At 40.3% G+C, this 27,425-nt stretch overlaps 1 protein-coding gene across 1 annotated transcript; it reads left to right on the top strand.

Annotated features, from left to right (window-relative positions):
- Positions 1-425: 425 nt before the first annotated feature.
- LOC133345228 (KAT8 regulatory NSL complex subunit 1-like protein) lies at positions 426-26,972 on the top strand. Its single transcript, XM_061555805.1, is given in 16 exon segments — positions 426-638; positions 640-1,436; positions 11,192-11,333; positions 14,052-14,213; positions 15,052-15,167; positions 15,948-16,146; positions 17,167-17,335; positions 17,750-17,883; positions 17,885-17,936; positions 18,572-18,724; positions 20,058-20,236; positions 20,513-20,634; positions 21,414-21,471; positions 21,729-21,835; positions 22,736-22,940; positions 25,360-26,972. Coding segments are annotated over 16 exon segments (3,189 nt in total). The 5' UTR covers positions 426-599; the 3' UTR covers positions 25,915-26,972.
- The last annotated feature ends 453 nt before the right edge of the window (positions 26,973-27,425 follow it).

Here is a 27,425-nt window from a genome sequence, read left to right as displayed (position 1 = left end):
GGCAGGCGGATGCGCGATCGCCCCCGCCCCTGAGGCCTCCATGCTGCCCGGCGCATGGATGCCATGGCTCCCGCACTCACAGAAGCCGCCACGACCGAGGTTCGCCGCCTCAAGCTCGCCCCGTCAGTGCCCGACCCGGCCCTCGAGGCCCCTGCCACTGCCTCCGCCGCTGCCGCCTCGGACCGCCGCCTTAACAGCTACAGCTGCAGCAGCAACATACCCGCCGTGCGCAAGAGGCTGGGCTGCCTCTGCAAGAAGCCCGTGCGACTAGACGGAGGCAGCATAACGCACATTGTTCAGGCGCCCGGCAGTGGAGAGTTCACAGACACGGAGCCAGGGGAGCTGTTGCCCTTGTACCAGGTGTCGGCGAATTCCAAACATTTAATTGTGAAGGGCAGGGTGTTTGGCAAACTCGGACAGGCGTCTTTACATCTGGGCCAAAAGATAATGAAAACTTTCGAACAGAATTCGGTGGGCAAGCAGAAGAATGGCGTTGCAAAACAACCGCAGACCATAAGGAAGGCCAACAGTGATCTTAGTACCAGACCCCTGAATGGGAAGAAAACAGGAAATGGGGATCAGTCAGCATTGAAAAATGTATGCAACTCGGGCTGTTTGGACCCCATATCCAGCACAGCTCTGGACGTTCATGAACTGCAGAAACTATCTTCAACTCATAACAATAGCATTACCAGTAAACTTCCCATCTTGCGTGACTCAGATGTGCCCGTGCTAAATGGGAAATCTAGGTTTGAACAGAAAAAATATAACAATGGCGCAATTTCCAATGTGGCAGATTCAAGAGCGGCCTTGCTTGCAGAAAATTCCAGTACCTCCAATGAACACTTTGCCTGCCGTCCAGACCCATTGGCGTTTGTGAACGTGTCTGGAGCCGATACCAAAATAGACCTACCTAACCCGAACCCAGGCGAGTGCCCGATGGCTTCCAGAGTGCTGAGCTCCGTGCACAAACTGGCCGTGCTTGAGCAGCGGGCACGCAGGCTGTCGAAACATCTGCGCCTGATTCAGGCTGAGCAGACCGAGAGTCATGTCAGGCAGCAACTTGGAGGTTTGGTGGAAAGCCTCGCAATGAGGCGTTCACAAGATAGCTTCAATCGTGGGCAAAGTCAGGCGTGTTTGCAGAATGGAGTTTCAGTGTCATCGGCTGCTTGCAAAAGATTGGATGTCACAAGCAGCCCCCTTTGTCTAAGAAGTCAAAGATTGCACTCGAGTCCCTTGGAGAGGGGAAGGAATTTGGTGTTTGAGCAGCTTCCCAGGGAAGAACTGGAGCGGGTTTCTCAAAGCTTAGATGCCAATCTGCGCCACGTTGAGAGGGCCTTGGACTCGGATGCCACAGAGAGCAGCTCTGGTGGAGAGACGGACGTCGAGGAGGAGAGGATGCCTCGCCTTCATGTCAGACGCCGCCGCACGTCAATGTGAGTCCACTCTTGGTCAAGTCTTGTTGGATTTTTTGGGAACGATCATGTAACCTTTCACCGACGATTACTTGGTGGTGCCAATCCGATTGATCAACCTTGTGTGCTACAGATGCTTATAGCTATTTTCTTACTTTCAGGTAGTGGTGGGCTTTGTATCTTTGAACCACTATGACTTGAAAAATCACAAGTGTATGGGACATGAATACACATGTAATTCCAGTTGTGTTTCTCTTGCACTCTCGTTGGGGTTTTTACTTGTGCAGGCCCATCCTTTGTTACTCAGCATGGGTACGGTGTTAGTAGATGTGTGGGTCTGGGGGGGGTTTGCTGTCTTTATGAACAGTCTCGCCTCCTTGACGCTGATGTCAGCATTACGTTGACTTTGCAGCTGTGGGTGCACCACTGCATTTGCCATTACTGTCTAACTGAATGTGTTGCTTTTGTAAGCATATTCATCAGTTCCATTTGTGCCCTTTTGTCACATCGTCCGCGACTCTGTACGTGCGAGTTCAGAAATCAAGTCTTTGAGAAAAATGTACAGCTCCTTTCATTTACATAATGCTTATATTTTACATTTGCATGTTACATAAACGTTCGTGTTACATATGCCTAGTTAAGTGACAGTGCAGATATTTGAGTCTAAGTCACCTTGCAGCTGAGAAGGCCTTATTACAACATGAGTACCTCTTAACTCCAGTCTTTGGAATGCATTTGCCTGGACCGTTGCACACGTTAAACATTTATCTGGTTAACAGCCACAAACATATCAATTTCACTGTTGCTTAGTCTTTGCAGATTTTCGCAGCGGCCTTTTCAGCTGTATTCAAATGCTGTTGTTCAATTTACATGACATTGTGGCATCATCAATAGGTCGTGAATGAGTTAATGAAGATTACAAAACATGGTAAAACAAGAGGGTGTTTCATCATTTCGTAACATTGAATTTGGTTTGGTTTGCCAAATTCAATGTTACATATTGTATAAAGTAATTTGTTTTTTTATTTTATATAACCCATAAAGCAGATTGTGGAAAAATTGCAGTCTTTATAAAAATGGAACTATAAATTAGATGAAATGAAATTGAATCCAGCTCAACGAATCCATAGTTTTGAGAATATTTACCGTTTTTTAATGCTGATTACCTTGATTCGTTCAATTAACCTACTTTTGCTTTTGAGGCCATTTTTATTGAAATTCAGCCACAATTCTGTTTTTGTCCTGAAGTGGCATGCTTCTACAACAAGTCAACAAGAGATGGTATTTGTTGTCGACAGATTTTTTAAAAGTTTGTTTTCAACAAATTAAGGATATTGAAATATAAAGTTGTAAATTTGTATGTGTATATTATAATGGGTACACATAATAATTATTTAAGTATACATGTAACTGTTTTGTACTTAAGATCACAATAGGTTGGGTAAAATCATTCGCTTCATTTAGATTTTTTCCTGTGGTTAGAAAAGTTGTGTTTTTCAGTTTATTAACAAAATGTACATTTTTAACAACGGATTAGGATTTTATTACAATGAGAAAAAATCATTAACCAAGCAAATCTACATTAACCTGACACCCTTCCCATGTATCCAGTTCCATACATTTTTGCCAATGTGATATTATTTTGGCAGATTACTTGCTGTTTGCCTAAGTCACAAAATGTAACACGTCTTGAAAGTATATCGTGTAAAAATGATACATATATTACTCATTGAACAAAAATGTAAAACTCCTTAACATTCCGACTAATACAATATGTATCTGAATCTTTTGGACAAGGGGAATTCCATTGTGCAAGGTCAAATTTGTAGTTAATTTGCATTAATAACCAGCTGAAAATTTGAACAATTGCAGCCACTGTTTACAATAGGCATTGTAGCCAAGTGCTTAGTTTATATGAGCAACATGCCTTTCCCTAATTAGCAACACAAAGATTCGTTTCTAATCATTAATCGAATGTTTTCTCAAGAATAACGTTTAGGCAGCATGTACATTTTCCATGCTCTTTGTTTTGAATTCCATTTTTGCTATCGTAATTTTTTATTTATTTAAATTGTCGATGTATCTTAACCTTTTACAACAATAATGTATTCGAGTAAATTGCGTTTGGCCACATTGCTTTAATAGCAAAGCCTTATTGCCTTTATGGACAAACTGCGTTTTCACATCAGCATAGAATAAGTAGGATGTTTTTAACCTGGGTGGACCTCGCTTAAGTCACATGACTTGTTGTAGAGACCAATAATACTTGGCAATTACTATGACATGTATCGGGCGAGAAGAAAAATACATGGGAATGAATAAAGGCAGGTTGTTTTCCCAACAAAAAAGTTGCACAATATTCACTGTCAATGTATAATAGGTTCTATAAATCTTGAACATTTATATTCTTTGGATCTTTCGGTAAAGCCACGTAGATATAAAAATAATAACATAACATTAAACATTTAGTTATAACTTAACATTGTTATTAATTTTTACAGTGGATAATTTTTATATATAAAATTAATGTAGAGAGATTTATCAAGCCCCTGCAGGAAAGACGTGCTTCCAATGTTATCTAAGTTGTGGCAGTTTTGACAATGCTTTATGCTGGTCAGTACGGGTTGGTAATGGACTAGTCTCATACCGCTGATCACTTATGTTCACCATGTTTGTGAATACAACTCGGATTGCCCGATTTATAGTTAATATTTTTACTAGCAATTATAATTTCGCTTGTTTGCCCAGGAAAGCCTCCATGAATCTCATAACTTGGTTAAATCCATTGTGTGGATAATTGAGGTTATTCACAACCAAACCTATGCCACAAGTCCATACGATGGCACCATCCTGTGGGGCGCCTTAATGGACACTGAAGCATTCAGCGACCAACACTGGTGCATTGTGGTTGGTCAGTTGGTTATTTCCGGGAGTGGTTTTTATAGTGGAAAACTGGTTTCAAGATACGTTTCACTGCATTTTTATGCAAACAGTTTTGACACAACTTTTAGAAACGTATGAACAGAAAGTGGGCTTATTTGTAAATATGTTCTGATTAACACTGTCAACCATATAGAAAAGGAATACTTAGCCATTGTCACAACGGAATTTTTTTCCTTAATGTTCAGTTATAATGCAACAGCCACCTCCAATTAGCACGTTTGTACTGTGCGAAAGAAGTTCAACATACATTACATTTTTAAGCATGTTTAAAAAAAAGAAAGGTACGTGCACTCTGCACTCTTATTTACATGGCCATGAAGTTAAATTGGCTGGTAAATAATTCACCTTTTAGGCTTGGCATTAATTTTTGGGATTGAGCTGAACAGTGATGTTAATTTTGAAAGCTATAACAGCATAATGAGGGTATAACATGAAGAGAATTGAGAAATATATTTTAAAAGGCCTTTGTCCAAAGTGCGTCGATTGGTGTAGGATCCAGAGTTGCATAGGTAAAAACGGCAAAGTATGTTGCACTCCTAGCAAGATCGCAAAGCCGGTGCGCAGCAGTAACTCGGGATTACCTCCTCATTCCCACTGCACTAGCCAATATGTTGCCAGGAAGACAACCCCCATGCAACATCCGTGCCTGTCTGTGGCTGTGAGGTAAGTATATATTAATCGTTTTAAAGAAATGCGAGTCCTTTGGTGCGCATTCATTTTGTGAGTGTGTAATTCTAGTTTCCTTGTGTGGGAATGTGTGGTTGTTTGAGAGTGGCTGTTTTTGCGTGTCTTTGTGTGCGAGTTTGTGTGGGAGAGTACAGTGTATGCGGACCCGGGGGCGCCACTGTGGCGAGATGTTTAACTACCTTGCCTGCTATGCAGTAGGTCGTGGGTTTGACCCCGACCCTGACGCCTGTATATTTGGAGCTTTGCATGTTCTTCCCGTGGTTGCGTGGATTTTTATACGAGTCTTCCGGGTTTCCCCTCCACATTTAGAAATATGCGTTCAGAATATTTTGCTTATATAAATTTCTACCTGATACTATGCTACATCGTTGAGCTATCATTTGTGGCCAGGTCGCTTCTGAAAAGAGCTATATAGTTCAGGGGGCTGTATAATAATATTTTAATAGTAAAAATATTTTTCTAATTGATTGTGCACACCCGAGTTTGGTGTGTTTGTGAGAGCTGCTGTGTGCATGTGTTTTGTATGATATCGTGTGCTTGTTTGTGTGTATAGACATGAGTAATGGTGGACTTAAGGGCGGTCTCGACCGGGAATATCCTTAGGTTCTCTTTGAATTCATGTGGTTTATTTTGCGTAAATCCTGTGTGGAATCAGAGTTAGGACGAGTATTGGCTTACGCGATTTCCCTGATATGTTTAGGTCTTATCTAAACATTTTAACATGTTTTTAAAACCCTGTGATCAAATACATTTGTACTACTACTGTTGCACTATTCTCAAATGGTACTGGTCTTTATAATGTGATTCACACGAGACCCAGTTGCCTTTGCTTGCCTCGGTCCTTTTGGAACCAACATATCTATCATGCCTGGCCCACTTTTTATTTATTACATTGTTGGTGTGTTTTTTTTTCTATAGAGCAAGGAAAGTAGCTATTTGGCAAAGAACTCTGTGAGATTAAATGATTTTACAATATATGGAAAATGAAGGGTAAATATGTATTAAAAAATAGACGTGTATACATTGCTTTATTTTTTTAGTAAGCATGTCGGTCACTTATTTCTACTGTCAGGTTACATTCTAGATTTGAAGCTTTCGTGACTGCAAGGATTCATACTCTTAGGTTTTTTCGGTAAAATCACGTCGGTAAAAAAAGAAATAACAAAAGAAATAAAGTAATAAATATTTCTATTATAATAATAGAAATAACAATAGAAATAAAATAATAAATATTTCTATTATTATTTCTCTTATTTTTATTACTTTTTTTCCTACGTGACTTTACCGAAAAAACCTAAGAGTATATCAGGTTACATTAAAAATGTTAATTTCAAAATCTTCAAAAAATATGTATAAAGGAATTAACTAATATTTGACATGTGAAAAATAACAAAGCAAAAGGAAGTAGCATGGCCAAATTATGACTTAATTTGCCTTTTCGTTGATAGAGGGCACTTGGCTGTCCATAAATTTCCACCTGTTTATTTTTTTGTCGATTATCTTAGGCCACAGATAATTAATATACACCTAACCTACCCTACAACATTCAAATTCCATAATTCTCTCGTTTAAATATGAGGTTTGTGGAGATGCATTTGTGAAATTAAATAAAGCAAACATTTCTAATTAATCTTGGTTCTTTCGGTAAAGTCACGTAGAAGGGAAGTAATAAAATAATAAAAATAAAACATAATAAAATAAAATTATTTTATTACTTCCCTTCTACGTGACTTTACCGAAAGAACCAAGAAGATGAATCGCTGCAGTCACGAAAGCTTTAAATCGAAATTTCTAATTAAATTTCTGTGTACATTTAGGTGTCTCTAAGTGGCTAATTGGTTACATAATAAACATGCAGATATTTATAACTGGAGATTTCGTATTCATTTAGTGGTAAAAATATTTTCTTATGATTCGGCAGCTATTGATTTGGACATTAGATTGTACTGATTTGCTATGATAATATATTGTTTTAATACCCAGTTTAAAATTCCTCTCATCTTAAGGTTTTTGGTTTGTCTTTTGAAATTCATGCATTTTTATTTGCTTAATTACTTTGGTTTAAGGTGAATGATATTGCAAGTAGAAATATTTTCTTTTCAGCTTGGACCAAAATATCCCTTATTCTGACTGGTACTCTGGCAATTTTATATAATCTTAAATTTTCACATGTTTTCTGCCATATTTTCATGGAATTGTTAATCGTTTCTATCGTGCATAAAGAAGCCAGCAAGGCAGTCCTTTAAGGGAGACTTTTGTTAATATGATTCCAAAGCTGAAGATCTTTAGACAAACGGATACTTGGTTTACAGAGAATTTAAAGATTCTCAAGATTGTTATTACAATTTGATTGTATATATACACAAATAGAGAATATAATTGGTAAAAACACTTATGGATACTGTGTCTGTCATGGGGGTTGTTTAACTGTACTTGCGTACTTTATATTTTGATCAGTTCAGGTATTTGAAGTGGAGGGACCTCTCGGCACTGTTGTTAGCTATATGGCCAGGAATCGAACTTATGTTGCTAGTGTACCGCACTAACATTGCTCCACCTCATTTACTGTAATACATGCAGATCTATAACACATACAGTACAATCACCCATGCATATAGAGTACATCGTGGTGGTCAAGCACTTTGGGAGTGAGGGTTGGTGGCTCAAATAAAGATTTGTGAAACCCACAGGTGATTGCATATTTCCACATGCAAGTGGGTACATGAACCCCTTTGAACCTTTGAGTGTTCACTTTGTTTTCTGGATACTCCTACCCACAACACTTGTTATTTTGAAAACCATCGGACAAACATCTCAATGCACCAACTGCGCTTCTAAAAGTCTCAAGGTTGAGTGGGGTTTTCTTTGATAAATTACTTTATTGTGTATTGTTGAAGGTACAGTGTACCAGAATGCAGTGGCGTAGGTGTATCATTATTTACATACTCGCCATCAAATAAAAACTAGTAATTTGTCTAACAATCTTGCCAGACACAAACCATGCAGCTCTTGGCATTTGTATTGTTAAGCTATGTAAGCTATATTTGGGGTGGCAAGGTGGCACAAGTGTTACCACTGCAATTGAGAGCCTGGGTTCATTTTCTGATTTGGGCTTTTTTGTGTGACGAGTTCTCCCCCTGTTTTGCATATTTTCCTCGAGGTTCTTTGTTCATCTCATAGGTGGGTAAACTGTTATTGATCAAACATCCCGAAACAGGAAAACTAACTAAAATTGAGTTGTGATTAAATATAGCAACATCACCCCTTCTGTTGAAAACTTGGCAGGCCCTTTTGGGTAAGTAAGCATAATAATTACAATTTGTTTATGATTTTGCAGTTATGGTGAAAACGGGTGATGTGCCAACGGACAGGCGGACAAAACATTTGCTCGTGTAAGGGTGGCTTGGATGGCTCGAGTACGAGCACTGCACAAGCACCGCTGTGTTCCTGGATAAAAATATGGGCAGCTACCTCTGGTTCAACCCGGTTCTCAAGTGTAAAAAAATGATGGTCTTAGCCTGGTCAATGACTGCACAAAACTCATGTAAATTTAGTTTTTTTCACTTAAATTGGCTTATTCCATTCCTAATATCGAAACGTTTAGTTTTGTCTTGCGACAAATATTCTGCAGGCAATTAAAGTTTACCCATAATGTGTTCATTTCATTTATTAGGTATAGCCCTGTGAGCCATGCGGCTTTTGAATCGGGTGCAACCGCAACAAACAAAAACATGAACAAGAAACATCTTAAAGTGACTACGCGCAACAGAAAAATTCGGAAAAAAACAACAAAGTCTTCCAGAAAAAGCACCGTATATTAATGCTGTGTGCAAAAATCCCAGTGGGGATGCAAGTCAAACAATAACAACCATAAGACTATTTAGATTAAAGTTGTCAGTCTAATATTGATTTGAAGCTTTCGTGACTGCAGGAATCCATCCTCTTTGTTTCTTTTGATGAAGTTCATTAGTTCCACTGCTGGTTTCTATTTTTTTCCGCCTGAGGTCGACCGCTTGTGTTGCGATCGAAATGTCGTGATTTATTTTATACCTACGCGACTTTACTGAAAGAACCAAAGAGTATTATCAGTCTAACTCTGGACTACAACAAACAAATATGGCTAAACCAAAACGTTTTCGAAATCACCAAAATAAAGCTATAAAAAATGTAACTGATCATAGGAACTGTGATTAAAATTTAACAATAAACGATATACATAACATGTATGACCAAACTTTGCTGCCATAGCTGGCAGCATGAGTCACTCCATAACAGCAGGAGTATCCGTAGGAGTATCAAAAATTTTCAATGTACCTTTAAAGATCAGCACACTATAATCAAAACTCAATATCATACTGTGCAGCGGTCATCCGGAGCGATACATTTGATTTCAGGCCATTGAATAGCAGTGGCAGCTAGAGGTGTACTACTCGTCTAGAGCAGTTTTGAGTGAAGATCTCATAGGTAGTGATCCAAGTTGCAGTTTATTGGCGATAGCATTCCAGACTCTGGGGACATCAATAGCAAAGGCCCTTCCTCCAGTATTTATACGGCAATAAGGAATGTGAAGCTGGTCACATTTGTTCTTTGAAACAGTGAGGAGATCCAGCAGATAGTCTGTTGATTTTTTTGTAAGTACATCATGAATAAATAAGACCTGATGCACAAGCCGTCGATCATTAAGAGATGTTAAGTTTGACCCAATGTAGAGATCGCAGTGGTGGGTCCTATACGGGCAGTTAAATGCAAATCTTAGTGGATAAAGAGGTCCAATTCAGAAGTAGTTCTGATATCTTATTCTGGGGGCTAGTCTGCAAAAGTGTTTGACTGCTCGCTGCAGAGTGAAAATTGCAAATTTGTCTTGTGACATGATGGTGATACTCACAATGACAAAATTGGGAAGTAAATAAATCCCATTTTATTTCAAGCAGCCTTAATGGCTTGCTCAAATTCGATGTGGTATGCAACAGAGCACATACGTAATACATGTGCAGGCGAGGTTACAAACTCGCCGTATATTGTTCATCCAGTTCGAAATAGTAATTCACAATCCCGTAATGCAAGGTTTATTTAAAAGGATAATCTGCATACGCATCTAATAAGCTACCTAATATAAAGTTACACGAAAACACTGAAAATATGTTCTTGTAATTAAAAGGTTTTATTATACTGTACCACCAAATATCAGCAAAAAGATCATGTCCAAGAAAATTATACTCCAGAAGAAATAAGTAGGCCTTTGTGGTTTTTTTGGGTAAGGTGAATAAACACTTGACTAATCAACACTCGGGAAATGACAAACTCATGGTTAAAACGTCCCAAAAAAACCTCCATTGCTTTGTTTGTAAACTCAGCTATTCAAGGCCCAGCGATAACCGTATATGCATTATATATCTTGACTTGTGGTTTGCAAAATTGGGAATCAAAAAATTTTCGCAAGGAAATATATGCGAGCGTTAAGTCATTCACTTTCCATTGTTGTTGAGTGAAGCTTTGTTAGATGTCCTGACGAATCAGCAGTGCTCTCATCTGCCATTATATTCCACTTGTGGTTTCACATGTCAGTTTCATGCAAGATGTTGCAACATTTTGATACGAGTGTGGCTAAGGAGGTCTGGGTTGGATTATAAATGTGTCGCTTTTAGTTGGTTTTCATGGAAACCATTGGTATATTGATGTGATGTAAAGAGTGGTTGAGTATAATATGGAAGGTACAACTTTTATATTAGATTATGCAATATTTATAGAAATGTACAAAGGAAGAGGCCAAAACTTTTTTAAGAAAGATATACAGCAGAAGCTAAAAATAAAATTATTGATTTTTAACCACTGAGTTTCCATTTGACTTAATATATTTGAACAAATTGTTGTTTGACTTTCATCTACTGTATGTGAAGAGTAAAGTGGGTTGGGGTGAGGTGGTAAAACGTCTGTTTAGAAAGTTCACACAAACCTGTCTTTAACTGATTACGCAATTGCAAGAGCAAAACAATTATTCCCTAACATTCATATCTGTTGAAGAAACACAACTTGAAAAACCCATCATAGTATGTTTGCTTAGGCCCTCTCCCCGGACCCTTAATATTACGCATATGTAGCAGGCTTTATTAAAGTGGATGATGTGCCCTGCTCATGTGGGTCCACAGACAAACGAGTGCTGGGTGGCGCTGGGCAGAGGAGCGGGCTATGGTGGCGAGCCGCTGGACGTGGCTCACTGCGCAGGTGTCCGACCTGGAGTATCGCATCCGCCAGCACAATGAGCTGTACCGCCAGATCCGCACCAACAAGGCACGTATACGCGTGCCCTGTCTCTCACAGGCCATGGTAGTTTGTGTGTGTGCATGTTCCATAGCCATGTGGGCATGAACACTTACAGTGTGCAAGGGACTGGTGATGTTGATGGTTGTTTTAAAAATATTGGTTGACATTGCCTGCAGTCCTTCGGTGATTTGCTGCTGCTATAATTACATTGGGATATATCTGTCAGGCCAAGGTTAGCATGGAGGGAGCAGCTTGATAAATATTGTCCTTTTTTGTATGCTTGTTCTAAATGTGTATTTGTTCACGTATTTTACTGATATTTCATGATTTAAATCTGATAAATTTGCTCAATTTAATTTTGAAGTAATTTGACTGCAACGTGCTCTATCCCAAGGGGGGATTCATTTGTTGGCATATGTAATTGTACATGTTTATTTGTTTTGGCAGTTTCAATAACTGTAAAGGATTCCTGAAATTTCATTGTAATTTGTATCTGTACTAATGGTAAAAACTGTACTTGAGATGAATGCCCAAAAAGCTTAAAAAATCTACGTAACATTGAGGTTGCTTTACCTAAATCAAGAATATATATTTTTTGACACTATTACAAGAAATTGAGTAAGTGGTGGAGAGGTTGTGAATGCAAAAACAGCCTGCTAATTGAAATGAAATGTTCTCGTTAAATTGTTTAAAATGTATGTTTTGGAATAACATGGGCATTTTAGTTTTAATGGGTGAAATAGTTAACCAAGCAGCTCGCTTGGATTTCTTGTAATCATACAGTTTCAAATATGGCAAGTCCTCTATTTACGTAGGGGATGTGTCCCTGGAAAACGTGACATTCGGCAAAACAATGTAAGGCAAAACCTATTTTACCATTAATATAATGCAATTAATTAAGGATGCATTCCTGGGAGTAATTTTAAGGTCAAAAGTAGCAGAACATATTTGTATTAGTACCCTAAAATCATGAAATGTACCCAAAAATACGTTGTATAACAATTTTAAACACGTTATTTAAGTTAACACGGAGTATTCACCAGAGATGGTGGCGGAGATTGCATTTAGTTGGAGGCCTGGTGTAGGGTAAAGGGGGAGTTGAGTTACGGTATGGTGATGTCGTGAACACTGCTGAGGCTTGAGCTCTGGCTTGGGGTGGGGGGGGGCGCCCATGGCGTAGTGCGTTGTTACGTACGCAGCTCAAACTTCTACCACGTTATTTTCTTTGAATTTTTCAATATAACGTTACAATTAATCGTGCATTTGAAATCGAAATTGCGTTGGCAACGTTGTGAAACAACGTAAATAGGAGCAACCTAAATGGAGTACTTACTGTATATCTAGTTTACCATTAGAGTTTTCAACTTTAATTGAAAAGATGTGCATTAAAATCCTGGTTCAGAGTCAACTCGGCCCTTCAGTTCTCCAGTCAGTAAAATTAGGTAGCACTTTGGGAGATTGTCAACAATAGTATTCTACGGAGAGAATGGGCCCCAACAATGGGAATGTTGATTGCCATCACTGGGTGAAAGCTGTGTATGAATATTCCATTGCTCATATGAGCATGAAGGCACGTGTTTTTTAAAATATTTAAATGAATATTGGCAAAGGGCTGCAAGTTAATCTAATGCCTTGAATTATATTACTTGATATTGCATACACACGTGCTGTATAGCTCCAGTAAAGTTTCTGCAAACGGTCTGTTAGTCATGGCCTCTTACTTAAAAGTGGTATTTCCATTTTAATAGTGAAAAATAATGTATTTCTAATGCTTTTAAGGTCAATAATATTTATTTTATAGCAAAAACTGTTTGTAACGGTGCCCTTAATGTAATCATTCTAACAGCATGCACCTTCTGTTTGTCTGCCCCTTGGGCATTATTGCATTCACTGTCAAGTACATTCACAGTACGCATGCATAGCATCACTTTGTAACAGAAGCCAGACATACAAATGTTGTCAAACAGAAACGCAGCCATAGATAAAATAGACCAACTTGTATCCTTGGGTAGAGATTTAGATTTCTTAATGAAATGCCTGAATAGTAATTTTGAATACTGTGCATTGCCGTACTGATTACAGCCTCGTCCACTGAGACTGTAATCGGTACAGCAATATAATATTTTACTTCTTACAGACTACAGTAAAACCCCAGCTAGCAACACTCATTGGGAGGGAGCTCTGGTCCTGTGAATTGATAAGTCCAGCTAAGCAGAAAAATTAATTAAAATGAATGTAACGTATCGCTAATTATCCTGAGAACCCTAATGAGCATTACAAACACATAACATGAATGAAAATGAGTTTTAATACATTTACTGTACTCTAAACATTGAAATATAATACATAAATAAAAAACAACTTATATTTAGTGTGTGCATTGTACTCTACTTAGTAGTTATGTACTCACCATCGAATTATGTTGATGCCATGGAGGAACAGGAAGGAAGAAACAAACATGGAGGAAAATAGCTACAAATAGTGCTACAGTGTAGGGAAACTGCAGTACATGCAGCAACAAATCCTGTGCCACCGACTGCGCATGGCTCTGCACTGCCACTCGAGGTGTTGCAGGAGGCTGTGCAGAATTATTTTATTATTCGCCTGGCACTGGTCCGGCTAAATGTGAAATCCTGCTTGCCGGGATTTGATTCCGAACCATTTCAAAGGATCATAAGCTTAGCGTTCCCATAGTTGTTCACACATATATGTAACTGAGAAAGGGCACCATTGTTTTATATACAGGGTGCTGTGATCTTGGGGGAGCCTCAGGCACCAGTGGACCTGATGCAGCGGTTGGGTGCAGCAGGCTCCCTGCTCAAAGGTCCACTCGGCGTTCGAAAATCCACTAGGGCCGAGATGTCTCCCTGCAGCCCTGCGGTGCTGCTCAGCAACATTCACAAACAGGTTAGTAAGTGCATCTTCCATGGGCGAATTGCGCATGCATATTCACTGAATTATTTAGATGAACACAGATGAGGTGTATGGCAAGTTATTTGTTTTTACTTCCGTGGACTTTATTTTACATCAAACGTTTACTTCAGCACAAGTACAATATTTAATAACTTCATGTGTTGATACCTTATGGTACGAGCTTGGTTATTTTTTAAAGTGCGCACACCATTATGCAATCTGAATATATTTGTTTCATTCATGGTGTATACATCTTTGATTTTAAATGATGGAAGTTTAATTTGCTTTAACAATATGTTGCTTGTTATGTAAACATATTTCCCTTTTCGGTGGTCAGCTAATTGTCAGCTGTGGCTCGTGGGCCACATGCAGCTCATTGGTGGTTAAAGTGCGTCTTGATAGAGATGTCATTTTTTTACTTTGGAAGCGGGAGCTACCTGGCACTTGCCTCTGGTAGCGGAGCCAGAGATGGGTATTTCCAGAGTGCTCCCGCAGATTCAAAAATTCAATACCCAACAGTTAACCAGCGCGAGCGATTCGACCGCGTGAACACCCACGTGGTCATTTGTGTCTTGTGGCTCTTGGCCAGATGGAGGTTTTAGTATGTGGCTCATAGTGTCACTTTTGTCACCCCTAATATATTCTTAAGGCAGACATGTTTTTTCCCAAATACAAAATGATCATGTTTCTCCAAAAATGAAATTGCAAGTCATTGCAATGAAGTGTGGAATCCAAACGTCAATGTTTATTGGCTTCTTGATCAATCATTGAGTATTGTGGTTCTCTCAAGTTTTCCACAGCTTCGTAATGATGGAAAACAATGTGTCCACAGAGCTCGCAGCTGACGCAGACGCTGGGTGGCCTGATCTCGCCTCTCAGCTCCATCTCCCCTGGCTCTCCCGCCCACTCCAATCCTTCCATGCCCCAGCTCAATGGCACCGTGCCTGGGTAGGCCAACCACACGTTTTTCCAAGGACATAATTTGAATGCATTCATGCAGGGAATTGACATACCGTTGTTATCCGAATTTGTCATCCAATAATGAATTACTGGCTTGTATAACTTTACAAATCCACACTCTTCAAGCTATAATTAAAATCGTAACAAGTAAAACAACATTTTGATTTCTCTGCCACATTTATCAATAGGCATGTGAGGTGTGGTTGGAAAGCTGTTGCTTACATTTAGGCTGTTTGATGGTCCCCTGTGAGTGTTCAAACTTATGAAATTAAATATAATGTACTCTTTCATCAGAACTTTATTACTGTTACAGATCCAAGTTAGGTCTCACGGATCTGCCGACCATGGTCAACCAAGTTAAACTAGTGCTTTGGTGGAAATAAAAGTCCTCGTCTCTCATTCATTTGGCAATTATATAAGGGCATTCAGTTGCATTGTAAAACCCTATTTTCACTGTTACTGGCATGGATTACAAAGTGGCAATGTTTGGAAATGTTTCTTTTAGCCTTGCTTAATTTTGGCATGGCTGGTATGGGATTCCTACTCTTTGGTTCTTTCGGTAAAGTCACGTAGGTAGAAAAAATAATTGATCTTTCCCACCGGAAGACGATTGCTTGTGTGGCGATCAACGTCGTGATGTATTATTTTTTCTACCTACGTGACTTTACCGAAATAACCAAAGAGTATGGATTCCTGCAGTCACGAAAGCTTCAAATCAAGATTGGTATGGGATTGTTTATAGAACATTACATGCCCTTGCTTGCCCAGGCCGGAGAATGGAGGGTGTGCCGATAGTTCCACAGAAGGCTCAGATGTGGACGAGTCTGATGGATGTGCGGCCATCGTGCAGTCTCCACCCCTGTCACCACCTGACAACACCTGTGTGGCTGCGCGCACGCGACCCCTTCGGGACTTCCGCAAGCGACGCACGCTCCGAGTCGGCAATGCCTATTTCCTCAGCCGCAAGGTAGTGCGTTGCCATTAACATGCACATATAGTGGGAAGATTTCCCCATTATATAAAGTATTATGCTGTATTTTATACATGTCCTTGATATCTGCACTTAGCATTTGTACAACAGATGTGACAAAATATTAGAAAGAGAAAAAACGTACCCCGTATCCACTGTTATCCAATCTAATATTTTCGCAAGCATAACTCCTAAGTATATAGTTATTGTTTGAAAATTTCACGACCAAAAATACGTTAGGGGCCGTCCATAAATGACATACCGCACCTATGGGGGGGGGGGGTCAGACATTTGTGCCGATGGGGGGGGGGATTGAGAAATGTGACGTCACATAAAAATGCGCAACTTTAATTAAATATAGACAAGACGTTCTACTTAATTAAATAGATTTTTTAATAAATGTTTTCTCCTACAACATCAGAGTGCAGCGCCACTTTAAATACGCACTACAATGACAATTGTTTAAAGCGATTTGAAGCATGTTTTATTTTCAAAATGTAAATATGGTTTTGGACGGCCTCTTAATCCATTTTTGCGTACTGCACTTATCCAACAATGATGGTTTTGCGATGACAGCGGCGTGTAGAATAATATCTGAAATTAATTTGTGTGAGCTGTGAAACGAGTACAATAATTTTTCACATCTTGTGTACAGGATTTATGGAATGTAAAAAAATACATTACGTCAACTTATATAGATTTATATTGTCGTAATCGAAGGCATTTTACAAAGATTATAAAATTGTACAGCAGGTGATAGTGGTTAAAATAAAGAGTGGTTATTAAAAGTGGTGATGTAGTTAAGTTGACCAGAGGACAAGTGGAAGTGTTGAGGGGTTGGGGGGGGGATAGGCGTGATATTAGCTGGGGGGGTGGGGGCAGGGAGTTGGAGTCGGATGTGCAAGGGAGAAAAGATGGGGTTTTAATTTATAACTTATGAAAACCTAAAGTTATTGTGGTGAGCACTGTGAGTTGGAAGTAAATTTAAATACTGCTCTGGCCATATTCCCACCTCAGGCCCAGCGCCCTTTGACCACACCGTGTGGCTGTGAGCCACCACTGGCGTGCATCGTTTGCGCCTCTAAGGTGGTCACGCACCAGCCCTTGGACCAGGACACCATGACGGTGCCGGAGAGGGTGGCACTGCTGCGCGCCTCCTTCCACCCCGTGCTGTCTTTCCCACACGGTGTGCCACATTTCACTTTGTTGACTGTGCTGCCTGGGCAACAGCTGGAAAATTTTCAAGTTCTCTCAAAAGAATAGTATACTGGGGGGACATCTCATTGATGTTTTAGGCTACGTGTTTCTAAATATTTTTTTGGGGGACAAGTGAAGTTAACTTAGTCCTTTCACCAGTGGGGGGGGGGGGGGATATGTCATTAACTTTTATTGCTGTTATCTCCAATATTTTTTTTATTATAATATCGTTTGAAAATATATTACACGTAGTGCGATGTATTTACTTGGTATTTTTACTTTCATTAATGCCCCCTGTTTTTGTACGATTTTCTCGCTCCAGTTTTAATTTAATCAGTTTTGAAAACATTGCCAATAAAATAATTATCCTTTTTTGAAATGCCTGCTGTGGTGTTATGCACAGAAATTCCCTTGCAAGAGCGGTTTGGTGGCTTGCTTAAGCAACCGGAGTGGCAAGCAAGGCTGGTACCAAAGGCTAAGGCGAATACCCTGAGGAAATTCTGCACGCCTAACAAGTGGGGAGCTTCTGGGGGACTTCTTGGAGCGTAAATTGCGTCAGAAGCTTGACACAGGACAGCTGCCATCTGAGCGTGAGTGCCACTGGTGATAAAAGTGTTGGAAGGTTTCTGAAAAATTAGGTGGAAGTATTACATGTCAAATTCTAGTAATGAAATGAATTACACATCTCAATTTATACCATGATATTTTTGTTTTCTTTCCAGAGTTAACTCATGTAATAATTGTTATCTAACTTTTTTGTTTTATATTGTTTTTTGTGTTTAGTTGTCCTTCCCCCCGCACCTCCGATTAGCACGGTTGGCTTTGTACAGTGCGAAAGACGTTCAACATGCATATGTTGTGTTAAGGCACTCGGATGCAAATCAGGGTTTTTAATTTGTTTCACTTACACGATGGGCACTAAAACATAGTGTATGTGCCCCCCACGTGTGCTTCGAGTAGTTTACTTGGTTTGATTTGGACAATAACATAATGAATACCCCTATTGTTGAAGGTGGTGTTCTAACTTTACTTTGGTATGGACTTGGCTGTGGTTAAGTTTGCTTTCTGCACAACAAAGTACCTAAAGTAAAACACAACAGCCGAGCAGAAAGCCTGCAGACAACAGCACAGTGAGAAGTGAATGAGAATAGTTGATGAGTTGTGCACTTGTTTGTCTAAGATATCTTAAGAGAGCTGACTGCTGTGTTTTTTTCATTCTCAACAGGGTTCGAGTGGAGCAGTTTGTTCTTGGAAAAGTCTATGCGACAGTACCTGGTGCGGGCAGACCTGGACCCTTCCCTGCTGGAACCCTCGGACACTGAGGGAGGAGATAGCTGCAGCCCCAACAGGAAGCGCCGGCGTTCTGGCACCGTTCTCGGTATCATGCAAGCGTTTATATTTTGACATTGCAAACCACAGTTGTACAAACGCTTATATTCATCACCAGCCTCAAATTAATTCTTTCAAATTTTTCCCAGATGTCAAGAAACAAATACATTCTTATTTGGGATGACGCTACTTTGTATCAAACAAATGGTCCTGGAATTTGTTGTATAACTACTTATAAAGTCACCTCCATTGGCACACCCTTTGTTTTTGGTCTGCAAAAACTGCTAACATAAAGAAAAGTTATTCCATTTTCTTAGCCTGGAATGGCCTCACTGCATCTCAGGATCTTTTCAGTCGTGTCGTTTATCGAGATGTTTGGCCATTACCATCAATAATAACTGTTTGGCATGCGGATCTAAATGTGATTACCCAGAGGAAATTCACACATGAGGGGGTATCACTCAACACTGCCATTGTCTGGCCACTTTCCAGATTGATACATTCTGAGCGCTGGAATATGTCAAATGAAGTGAAAATCCCTGCTTTAATTACAGTGTTTTGTGGAGCATTTTTGTGACTGAGCAACTCTCACTTTACTTGAGAAGCCTGGTTTTATCACAGCTGGCTGCCTGAATGTGATCCCAAAGTGGTGCTGCTCAGTCCTCTGCTGTGTAATCTAATGACTTCAAAAAAAGAATACATTCACCCTGATGTGAATGCCTTCACTTGTCATACATGTAGTCCTGAGAATGATTTCCCACCTTTGAATTCTATATGAACACCATTGGTTCCACCTGCAGTTTGTTGTACTATAAATCTTTTGCAAAAAAATATCATGCTAACTATATCAGTACCCATGTCCACTTCCTTTAAAATGTGATCAATTATGTTTCTTCTGTGCCAAATTCCCATTAAGGTATTGGATTGGCTGCCTGCATTTTATCTTTTCTCTCATTGCATCCACTTTAAATTCAGACGAAGTGCCACAGCTATTCATTTGTCACTATATCGAAGCGCTTAAGCATTTTCCTAACCCCTTAGATAATTAGTCTCAAAGTTTCGTTATTTACTTGGGTAATGTAAACCATAATTTTTAAGAATTTTAAAATTATTGAAAAATGATTTAAAAACATTAAAATAATTAGCATACTTGACAGGCTATAAAACGTTACTTTTAAAGTAGGTTGCAACCATTTTTGTTCATTAATTGGACTTGGTTAATGTTAAAAATAAGGTTGATTTTTTTTTTTGCCCACTGCACTCTGCTAAGTATTTCCATTTAATTTGAAAAACAATTCAAATTACTATTACTCGGTTATTAATGTTATGCAGAGTCACGTGACTTATCTTTGGGTTAAAACGCCTCTTTGTGTCTGCTGCAGTGCCGAGCAAAAAGTCGCGAAGTTTGCGGAGCTGCAGCTTCACTGTGGGAGACTGCCCTGATGGGGTGCTGGGAACCCCCATTAGGCACACACAGACGCCTACTTCGTGCGAAACACCCACCACAGCTCTCGGCACATCAAGCCAAACGTCAACACCAACTCCATCAACTTCCGCACAGGTGATGACGCAGACGGTAGCACACAAAATAATTGTATCTCGAGTTTACGTGTACATAATTGACACGCTGGCTGAAAGAATAAGCCTTGACACATTTTCAGACTCGTAGTAAATGTTATTGTCAACTACTGTTTACACAGTTTGCTAGAAACGCTGTATGGAAATGTTTGAGATTAAATATGACCATCGATTACTAAAGGTAGAAAATAATTATTCAGCTTTATCTGCAGTGTAAAACGTGATGCTGAGAGTTGTGGTCCCTTTTGTCTGAACCCAGAATGCAGTACGGCGTCGCAGGGGTGAGAGCTCGTATGACATAAATAACATCGTGATCCCACTGTCTATGGCCGCCCCAGCCCGGGTCGAGAAAATCCAATACAAGGAAATCCTCACTCCAGGGTTTGTATAATCCTTTTTTTAAGCTTGCAACATATGTAGCCGTGACTTTACAGGCATTTTGAAATGTTACATTCAATCATGTACGACATTATGCGACCTCCTTTGCCAGTACCAAAATATGAGAATAGTTTTTCCGTGTGAGACTAGGCTCGAAAGAAAGCTGCCTGGTGTGGACCAATCCGTTTCAAAGACAATGCATATATTATCAGTGTTTTTTTTTGCATTCTGACCACAAGTATTGTGGTTAATGCAGACATTATTCCTTGTAAAAGGTTTCAGATTGGTGTTTTAACATCTTAACACCTGATTTAAAGCTTTCGTGACTGCAGGGATTCATATTCTTGGTTCTTTCGCTAAAGTCACGTAGAAGGGAAATAATAAAATAATAATATTAAACAATAAAATTCTCACGACGTTTTGACTGGAACACAAGCAATCATCATCAGGTGTGAAATCCACAGCAAGATTTTATTTTTTCCAAAACCTGATGATGGTTGCTTGTGTTGTAGTCGAAACGTCGTGGGAATTTTTATTGTTTTATATTTTTATGATTTTATTATTTTCCTTCTGCGTGACTTTACCGAAAGAACTAAGAATATCTTAACACCTGTTTTGTTGCCAGGAAAAGGGGAAAACCTATTCTCAATCATGTACTAAATATGTATGTTCCTTGTTATAAAAATTTGTGGAAAGGCATATGCTATGATGAAAAATTGAGTGGCTAACAAAAATATTTTTTCCCGAAATTGCTGGTTGCTTAATTGTTGTTGGTTCTTTAGGTGGCAAGAGCTGGAGCCTGTGACTAACCTGCAGGAAGTTAATGTGGAGGAAGGAGAGGTAAATAATTCCCATTCCTATCAAAATTGTAAACTTAACTTTTTTGCTGTTGAGTTACGGAGTAGATGTGCAACAATGCAGTGTGCATTGTAAAAAAAAAAGTGTTTTCTGTGAAGTTCAAATTATTTTTTATTTATTGGGACTTGGAAAATATGGATGAATAAAATACAAATAAAAAAAAACAAGTGGAGTTGACAACTGGAAAATAAAGCATATCTGTGTTGGTAATGGGTGTGTTCTCTGGCTGTGTGGCATAGGTGGAAGACCTTTCAGATGAGGCGTTTGCCATTCGCCATGCAAAGTGTGAGCAGTTGGAAAAGGCTCGCTGGTGCGTCTGGTCGCCTGCAATTCAGCGTCGTACCAGGTCCGTATCATGAGGGCACATGGCCAGGGACTATTCCAACATCCTTAATTGCAAGGCACGCAGGCCACTGACGGCCCCTGGTAGCCTTTAGTGTGGCCCTTGACGCGCGGCCCCCGACAAACGTGAAAACATTCCTTGCAGGCGGTGTGGCGGTCTTCATACTAATGTCTTATCGGTGAAATGGCCTCCCTCTGAAAATGTGTTAACACTGGACTGTATAAATATTTGTATGTGATTTTAAATTAAAGACTTGATAAAGCTGAGTCTCGCTACATTTAACTGCAAATGCTGTCAGGGAGTCTGGTTCAGTTGAAATCTTCAAGTTCCACCTATAAACATTTCTCATTCAGAAGGAATTTTTACTTGGCCACTGCTTAACCCCCCCCCCTTCCCCCATGTAAAAGCACCTTAAGAATTTATGAAAGGCACTCTATATATAAGCTGTAATTATTATATTTTATACTCAAGAGTGCTGCATATATGACTTGTGACTACATCACATGAGAAGGAATATGCATAGGATAAGAAGGAATGCAGTAACCACTTTCTGCCTAGGAAGTGAGAAAAATAAGGGAATAAATCATCCCTTCAGGCTTTGTGGACACATTTTGGTACCTCGCTCAAGTAATATGTAAAGCCCAGAGGTGGCCTGTAGATGTCAACTACTAGTTGAAAAGACACATTTTTTTAAATACAAAAAGCTGATTTCCTAATTATCACTGTCTCGAACAATAGTAATTCATAAACTTTGTATTATTGACAATCATATTACAATCTTGATTTGAAGCTTTCATATTGCAAGGTACACTGTTCATAATGTGATGTCTACAGTCAAAAGCGAAATATATGTATTGCAAATGGCATTGCCACAGCACATTGAATCCTGTGGATTTGTTGCAGGTCATTTCACAAGAGTGTCTCGGATGGGCGTGCTACGCCCCCGCCTCCGTCTCCTGATACGTCCATGTCAGGAGGGGGTGGTGAACAGCTCTCATACACCGAGCCGCCGATCCAGCAAAGAACGACAGACAGGAGTCTGAGGGACTCTCTGTGCGAGTCAACTCGTTCGTCCACACCCGACATGAATGCCGAAGAGATATTTGTGGTATGTAATTAAAGGTTTTTCTTTATATGGGTCTAGATTCAATAGTGAATGGGTGAAAGAGAAGAATAGTTCCTTAACCGAGTTATTTTTGGCAACGCTTTCATTGGGGCAAACTGGTGGAATGAATTTAATTTTATCAAAGGCGATGTATAGTATTGGCTTTGAGGAAATTATATGTGTCTAACCAGCATTGATACTAGTGTTCATTGCTGCTCATGAAACCTTGAACTGGTAGGAACCACCTGGTTACACCAGCCCACAGGGGATTATTGTCCGTCCGTCGTGCATCCAAAAATGGGTGGGGTGGGGGAGGGGCTGGGTGGGGAGGGGCTGGGTGGGGGAGGGGCTGGGTGGGGAGGGGCTGGGTGGGGAGGGGCTGGTCACCCCGTGGTGCCCTTATAAAACTCAACGTTTAACTTGCTCATGCCGGCTTGTGCCCGCCCTCAGTCGGCCATATTTGCGGAATACACCACGCCGTGGTTGACCCTGGCCATTGACCGAGCAACCCAACGTTCCTACCAGCTCCCTCCGCAGTAATGTGTTTAGAATATTCACCCATGAATTGGTCTAACCAAGCATAGGCTTTATCAAGATAAGTTATGCATCTTATCTATAAAAATATGTTTTTGTCTGTGTGTGGTGTGTGGACATAACTTGTGACGTTTTTAACTGACACACTGTGGAGTTTACGTATCAAAAAGTACCCAGATACTACGCGATAAGCTCCGATCTGTGGGGGCGGGGGATATTTTTTGTTCGCTTTCAATATAAAAAAAAAGACGGAGGTAAAATTTCACACTGATGTCCTCCCCCCCCCCTACCCCAATGTGTGCAGTTACTACTATAGAGTCGTTAGATACTACTATAGTCAGTAGTTACTCCTACTGTAGAGCAGGCGGAGGGATGGTGGGGGGGAGTAGCAGCCCAACCCCAGCCAGCCGAGGTGGCACCTCGGCCGGCTGGGCAATCTAGGCAAGGCCTGGGGGCTCTCCACGGGACTAGGCCTCACCGCGGCTCTTTGTATAGGTAGTAGATACTGCTATAGAGTCGATATATAATATTATAGAGTCGGTAGATACTACTGTAGAGTAGGTAGATACTACTGTACAGTTAGTATATACTGCTATAGAGTCGGTAGATACTATTATAGAGTTAGTAGATGCTATTACAGTCAGACACTACTATAGCCAGTATATACTGCTATCAAGTCGGTAGATACTACTATAGATGTAATTACCAGCGAAACATCATACTCAAATTATACTTCTTAACCCGAAGATGCTGGATATAATTACCAGCGAAACGTCGTACTCAAATTCTAAATGTTGTGGATTCACTCTTCAAACACAGGTGGGCTGAAGAAGTAACTAATTGGCGTTTTGTTAACGTGACACATTTTTTACTGATTGGCCGTGTCGGGTGGTGGTGGGTTGCGACACATTTATGCTTACGAGATCTAGCCCAAAAGCCTTTATTATGAATAATACTGGTCGTGAAAGCCTACGTGTTAAACTAATGACTGTACAGTCAAGTAGATACAACTACAGAGTTGGCAGATAATACTAGTCAGTAGATACTACCGTAGAGCCAGATACTACTATAGAGTCACTAGATACCACTCTATGTATGTCGGGTGTGTAGGTATATATGCCTACGGGGGGTTTAAAATATTTTTTAGGGGGGGAAGGTCGACAATTTTCAGAAACATTTTAGATCAAATATTTACCCGCCACTTTCTATTACTTTTTGATTCAGGACTTCTGCAAGCCTCTTATAATTTTGTTGACCGACAAATGGACAGACAAACGGAACACCGGGCTTTCACAATAGCTTCGTATTTGAACCTTATGGTGGGACCCCGGGGTCCCGAATAAACGGAAGTAAAAATCTTAATTAATTAATTGCCTTTTGCCAACTCCATTCCACCGCGCACATAAACGCTGCGACCAACCTGGCACTAATAATTATGTTGTCATGTCGTCCAAGCGCAGTGAGGACGAATGCGCAGAAGATACAAAACTTTGAAAATTTGATTAGCACATTGTGTAGAGCTCGTCCAGAGGAATAGATTGCCGTATCGTTCGCCTTCAACAGACCTAAAATGACGTCGCAACGCAGGTTATGCAAGAGCCGAGGGCTTATGGGACCCCGGGGTTCTGCCGTAAGGTTAATTTATGTATATGTTTTGTTTTTAAGAGAAGTTTTTAAATACATTTTTCCCCCGGGCAATGCCGGGTACTTCTCGCTAGTAATATATAAAAATGATGCAGGTTCCAATAATGATGCATGACATGTACATTATTGGATAAAGTTGTTTTAGTAAAATGAGTCTTGGATGCAGCAGCAGTGGAGCCTTGGATTAGTTATTGAGTGTTTGAGTCTTGACAGTAGGCGGTGTTCATTTCTGCGTGCATTTCAGGTGGTGCAACCATGGGAGCGTCGGACGTTCCCTCTGCGGGAGGAAGAGGAGTCGGCCTTGGCGGGTGGTGATGAGTGGAGCTCAGCAGATGGGCAAGACCCATCATCTCCCCTTGATGTAGTGACACCCCTGAATCCAGACTCTCCAATACCATCCCGTAACAACACAGACAGCAGCATTTGGCAACAACTGACAACTGGATCTTTGGCCCAAGGCATAGAAAAACGCGTACATTCGGCAAGCGACGTGGAGTGTACACAAGGCAAGCGCAATCTGCGCTCTACTGTGAGCAGGTTGGCGAACACGAGCAGCAGTGTACAGAACTCTGAGATGCATGCGCACCACACCACATCATCGGTGCCACCTGACCCACCTGTGGACGCCTCTAATGATGTGCAGCGTTGGTCATCGTGTGATTACGCGCATGCCGAAACCCCCCCTGGTGAGAAGTGCAACTCACATGGCTCGTCACAGGGGCTTGGTCGTACCAGAGCAGGAACAATGACAAGGTACTCTGCAATGCTTCGAACGGCTCGTAGAACAAACTCTCTCTGATGAAGGTTGGGCATCTTAAAACCCCAAGGAGAACCACCTCTACAAAAAATGCTTTTGATAGTCTACAGTGCTGAGCTCTGGGTTGTGCATTTTGCTATGACATTAACATTCTACATCAATGCATGTACATGGAATTATATTGCTGTTGATATACTCTCCATTTTCATGTTTCTAGATGGACAGCTTTTGAAAGTTGGTGGGATGTTGGTGAATGGTTGCCAATGTAAAGCAAACACTATATAACAAAAAAGGTGAAAATGTTTAGTTTGGCTTAATTTGATAATGTGATTTAGTGGAGATGAACATGAAATGGGATAACGTCTGTTTTGTTTGATGGGTAACTTTTTTCTTCATTTTCTTATAAAGAGGTTATGTAACTGAGCAGTTGTTTTGACCAAATGTCACGTGTAGTTAGGTTTTTGTTGCTCCATTGCTTGCTTGTTGGAATGGTAGCCGAGAGGTCTCACGTGCACTAAAAATGGTTGGTGTGCACTAAAGTGTTTGGTATTTATTACCGCTATGTGACATGACTGGTTTGTAGAGCGAAGACATAATCCCAGTTATTACTGGCCGTCAGTGTACAATATGTATAATTCTACTTCGCACGTAAGTAGCATTTACTATTTGCTTGTGTGATTGCGAGCATTGTTGATCTTTTTTGATCAGAAGAACATAGTTTAATGTTAAAGGTATTTTGTTGTAGAAAGTTACGAATTGTTCTCCTGTATATATTAAAAAAATGTCTTTATACACAAATTATACATTTAGAAGCTGTACATGTACCCGGTATGTATATAACCCGCTGCTTTCGGGGAGATGGGCGTTATAACTTTAAACAAATATACCACTGAGAACATTGCTTAATACAATTAAAACAAACAAAAAAAACCTCGATTAAATCTGCTGGTCATGCGTTCATACAGGTGATGTTATAAAATCTAAAATTTAAGGCATTCATAATGGGGGAAATAGTTTCCCATTGGTTATATATGTGCGCTATTGCCACGCGATTCAAGTGGTCGGTGTTTACAATTTAAGGCCAATTGTGCACGCAGTTATGACGGCTGTTCAGAATCTTAATTTACTAGCCTTTTGCCCGTCCAAGGACGGGTGTATTGCAGTAAATCTGAAACTTGCAAGCAAAAAGCAGACCGCGACGTGATATTCATTGTATCAATGAGAGGGCGCGCGGTGACAGACCTATTTCATTCTAAGGTTATAATCCCTTCTTCGTTATGGTTTCCTTTTTACTTTGATGTCTCAAAAGCGTTACGCAGATCGCGTGAAGTGAGGGTTCTGCCGTTGTAGTGAGGGTTGTAAGTTGACGCTGAGGAGGGGGGAGGAGGCGCCTCGCCCCCCATGTGGAGTGACGTCACCCGCTAATTAGGAATGGGGGGGTGTCCATTTGGAGGACGTCACTTTATAATGATTATGGGGATGGTTTTGTGGAGTGACGTCACCGGCTCATGATTATTAATGAGGGGGGGGGGTCAATGAGTGACGTCACTTGA

This window comes from Lethenteron reissneri, chromosome 21 (assembly GCF_015708825.2).
Source record: "Lethenteron reissneri isolate LAM-NWPU_2019-01 chromosome 21, ASM1570882v1, whole genome shotgun sequence".
In the NCBI taxonomy this organism is placed as follows: domain Eukaryota; kingdom Metazoa; phylum Chordata; class Hyperoartia; order Petromyzontiformes; family Petromyzontidae; genus Lethenteron; species Lethenteron reissneri.
The sequence above is the reverse complement of the archived record's forward strand: the minus strand, read 5'-3'. Positions and strand labels throughout refer to the sequence as shown.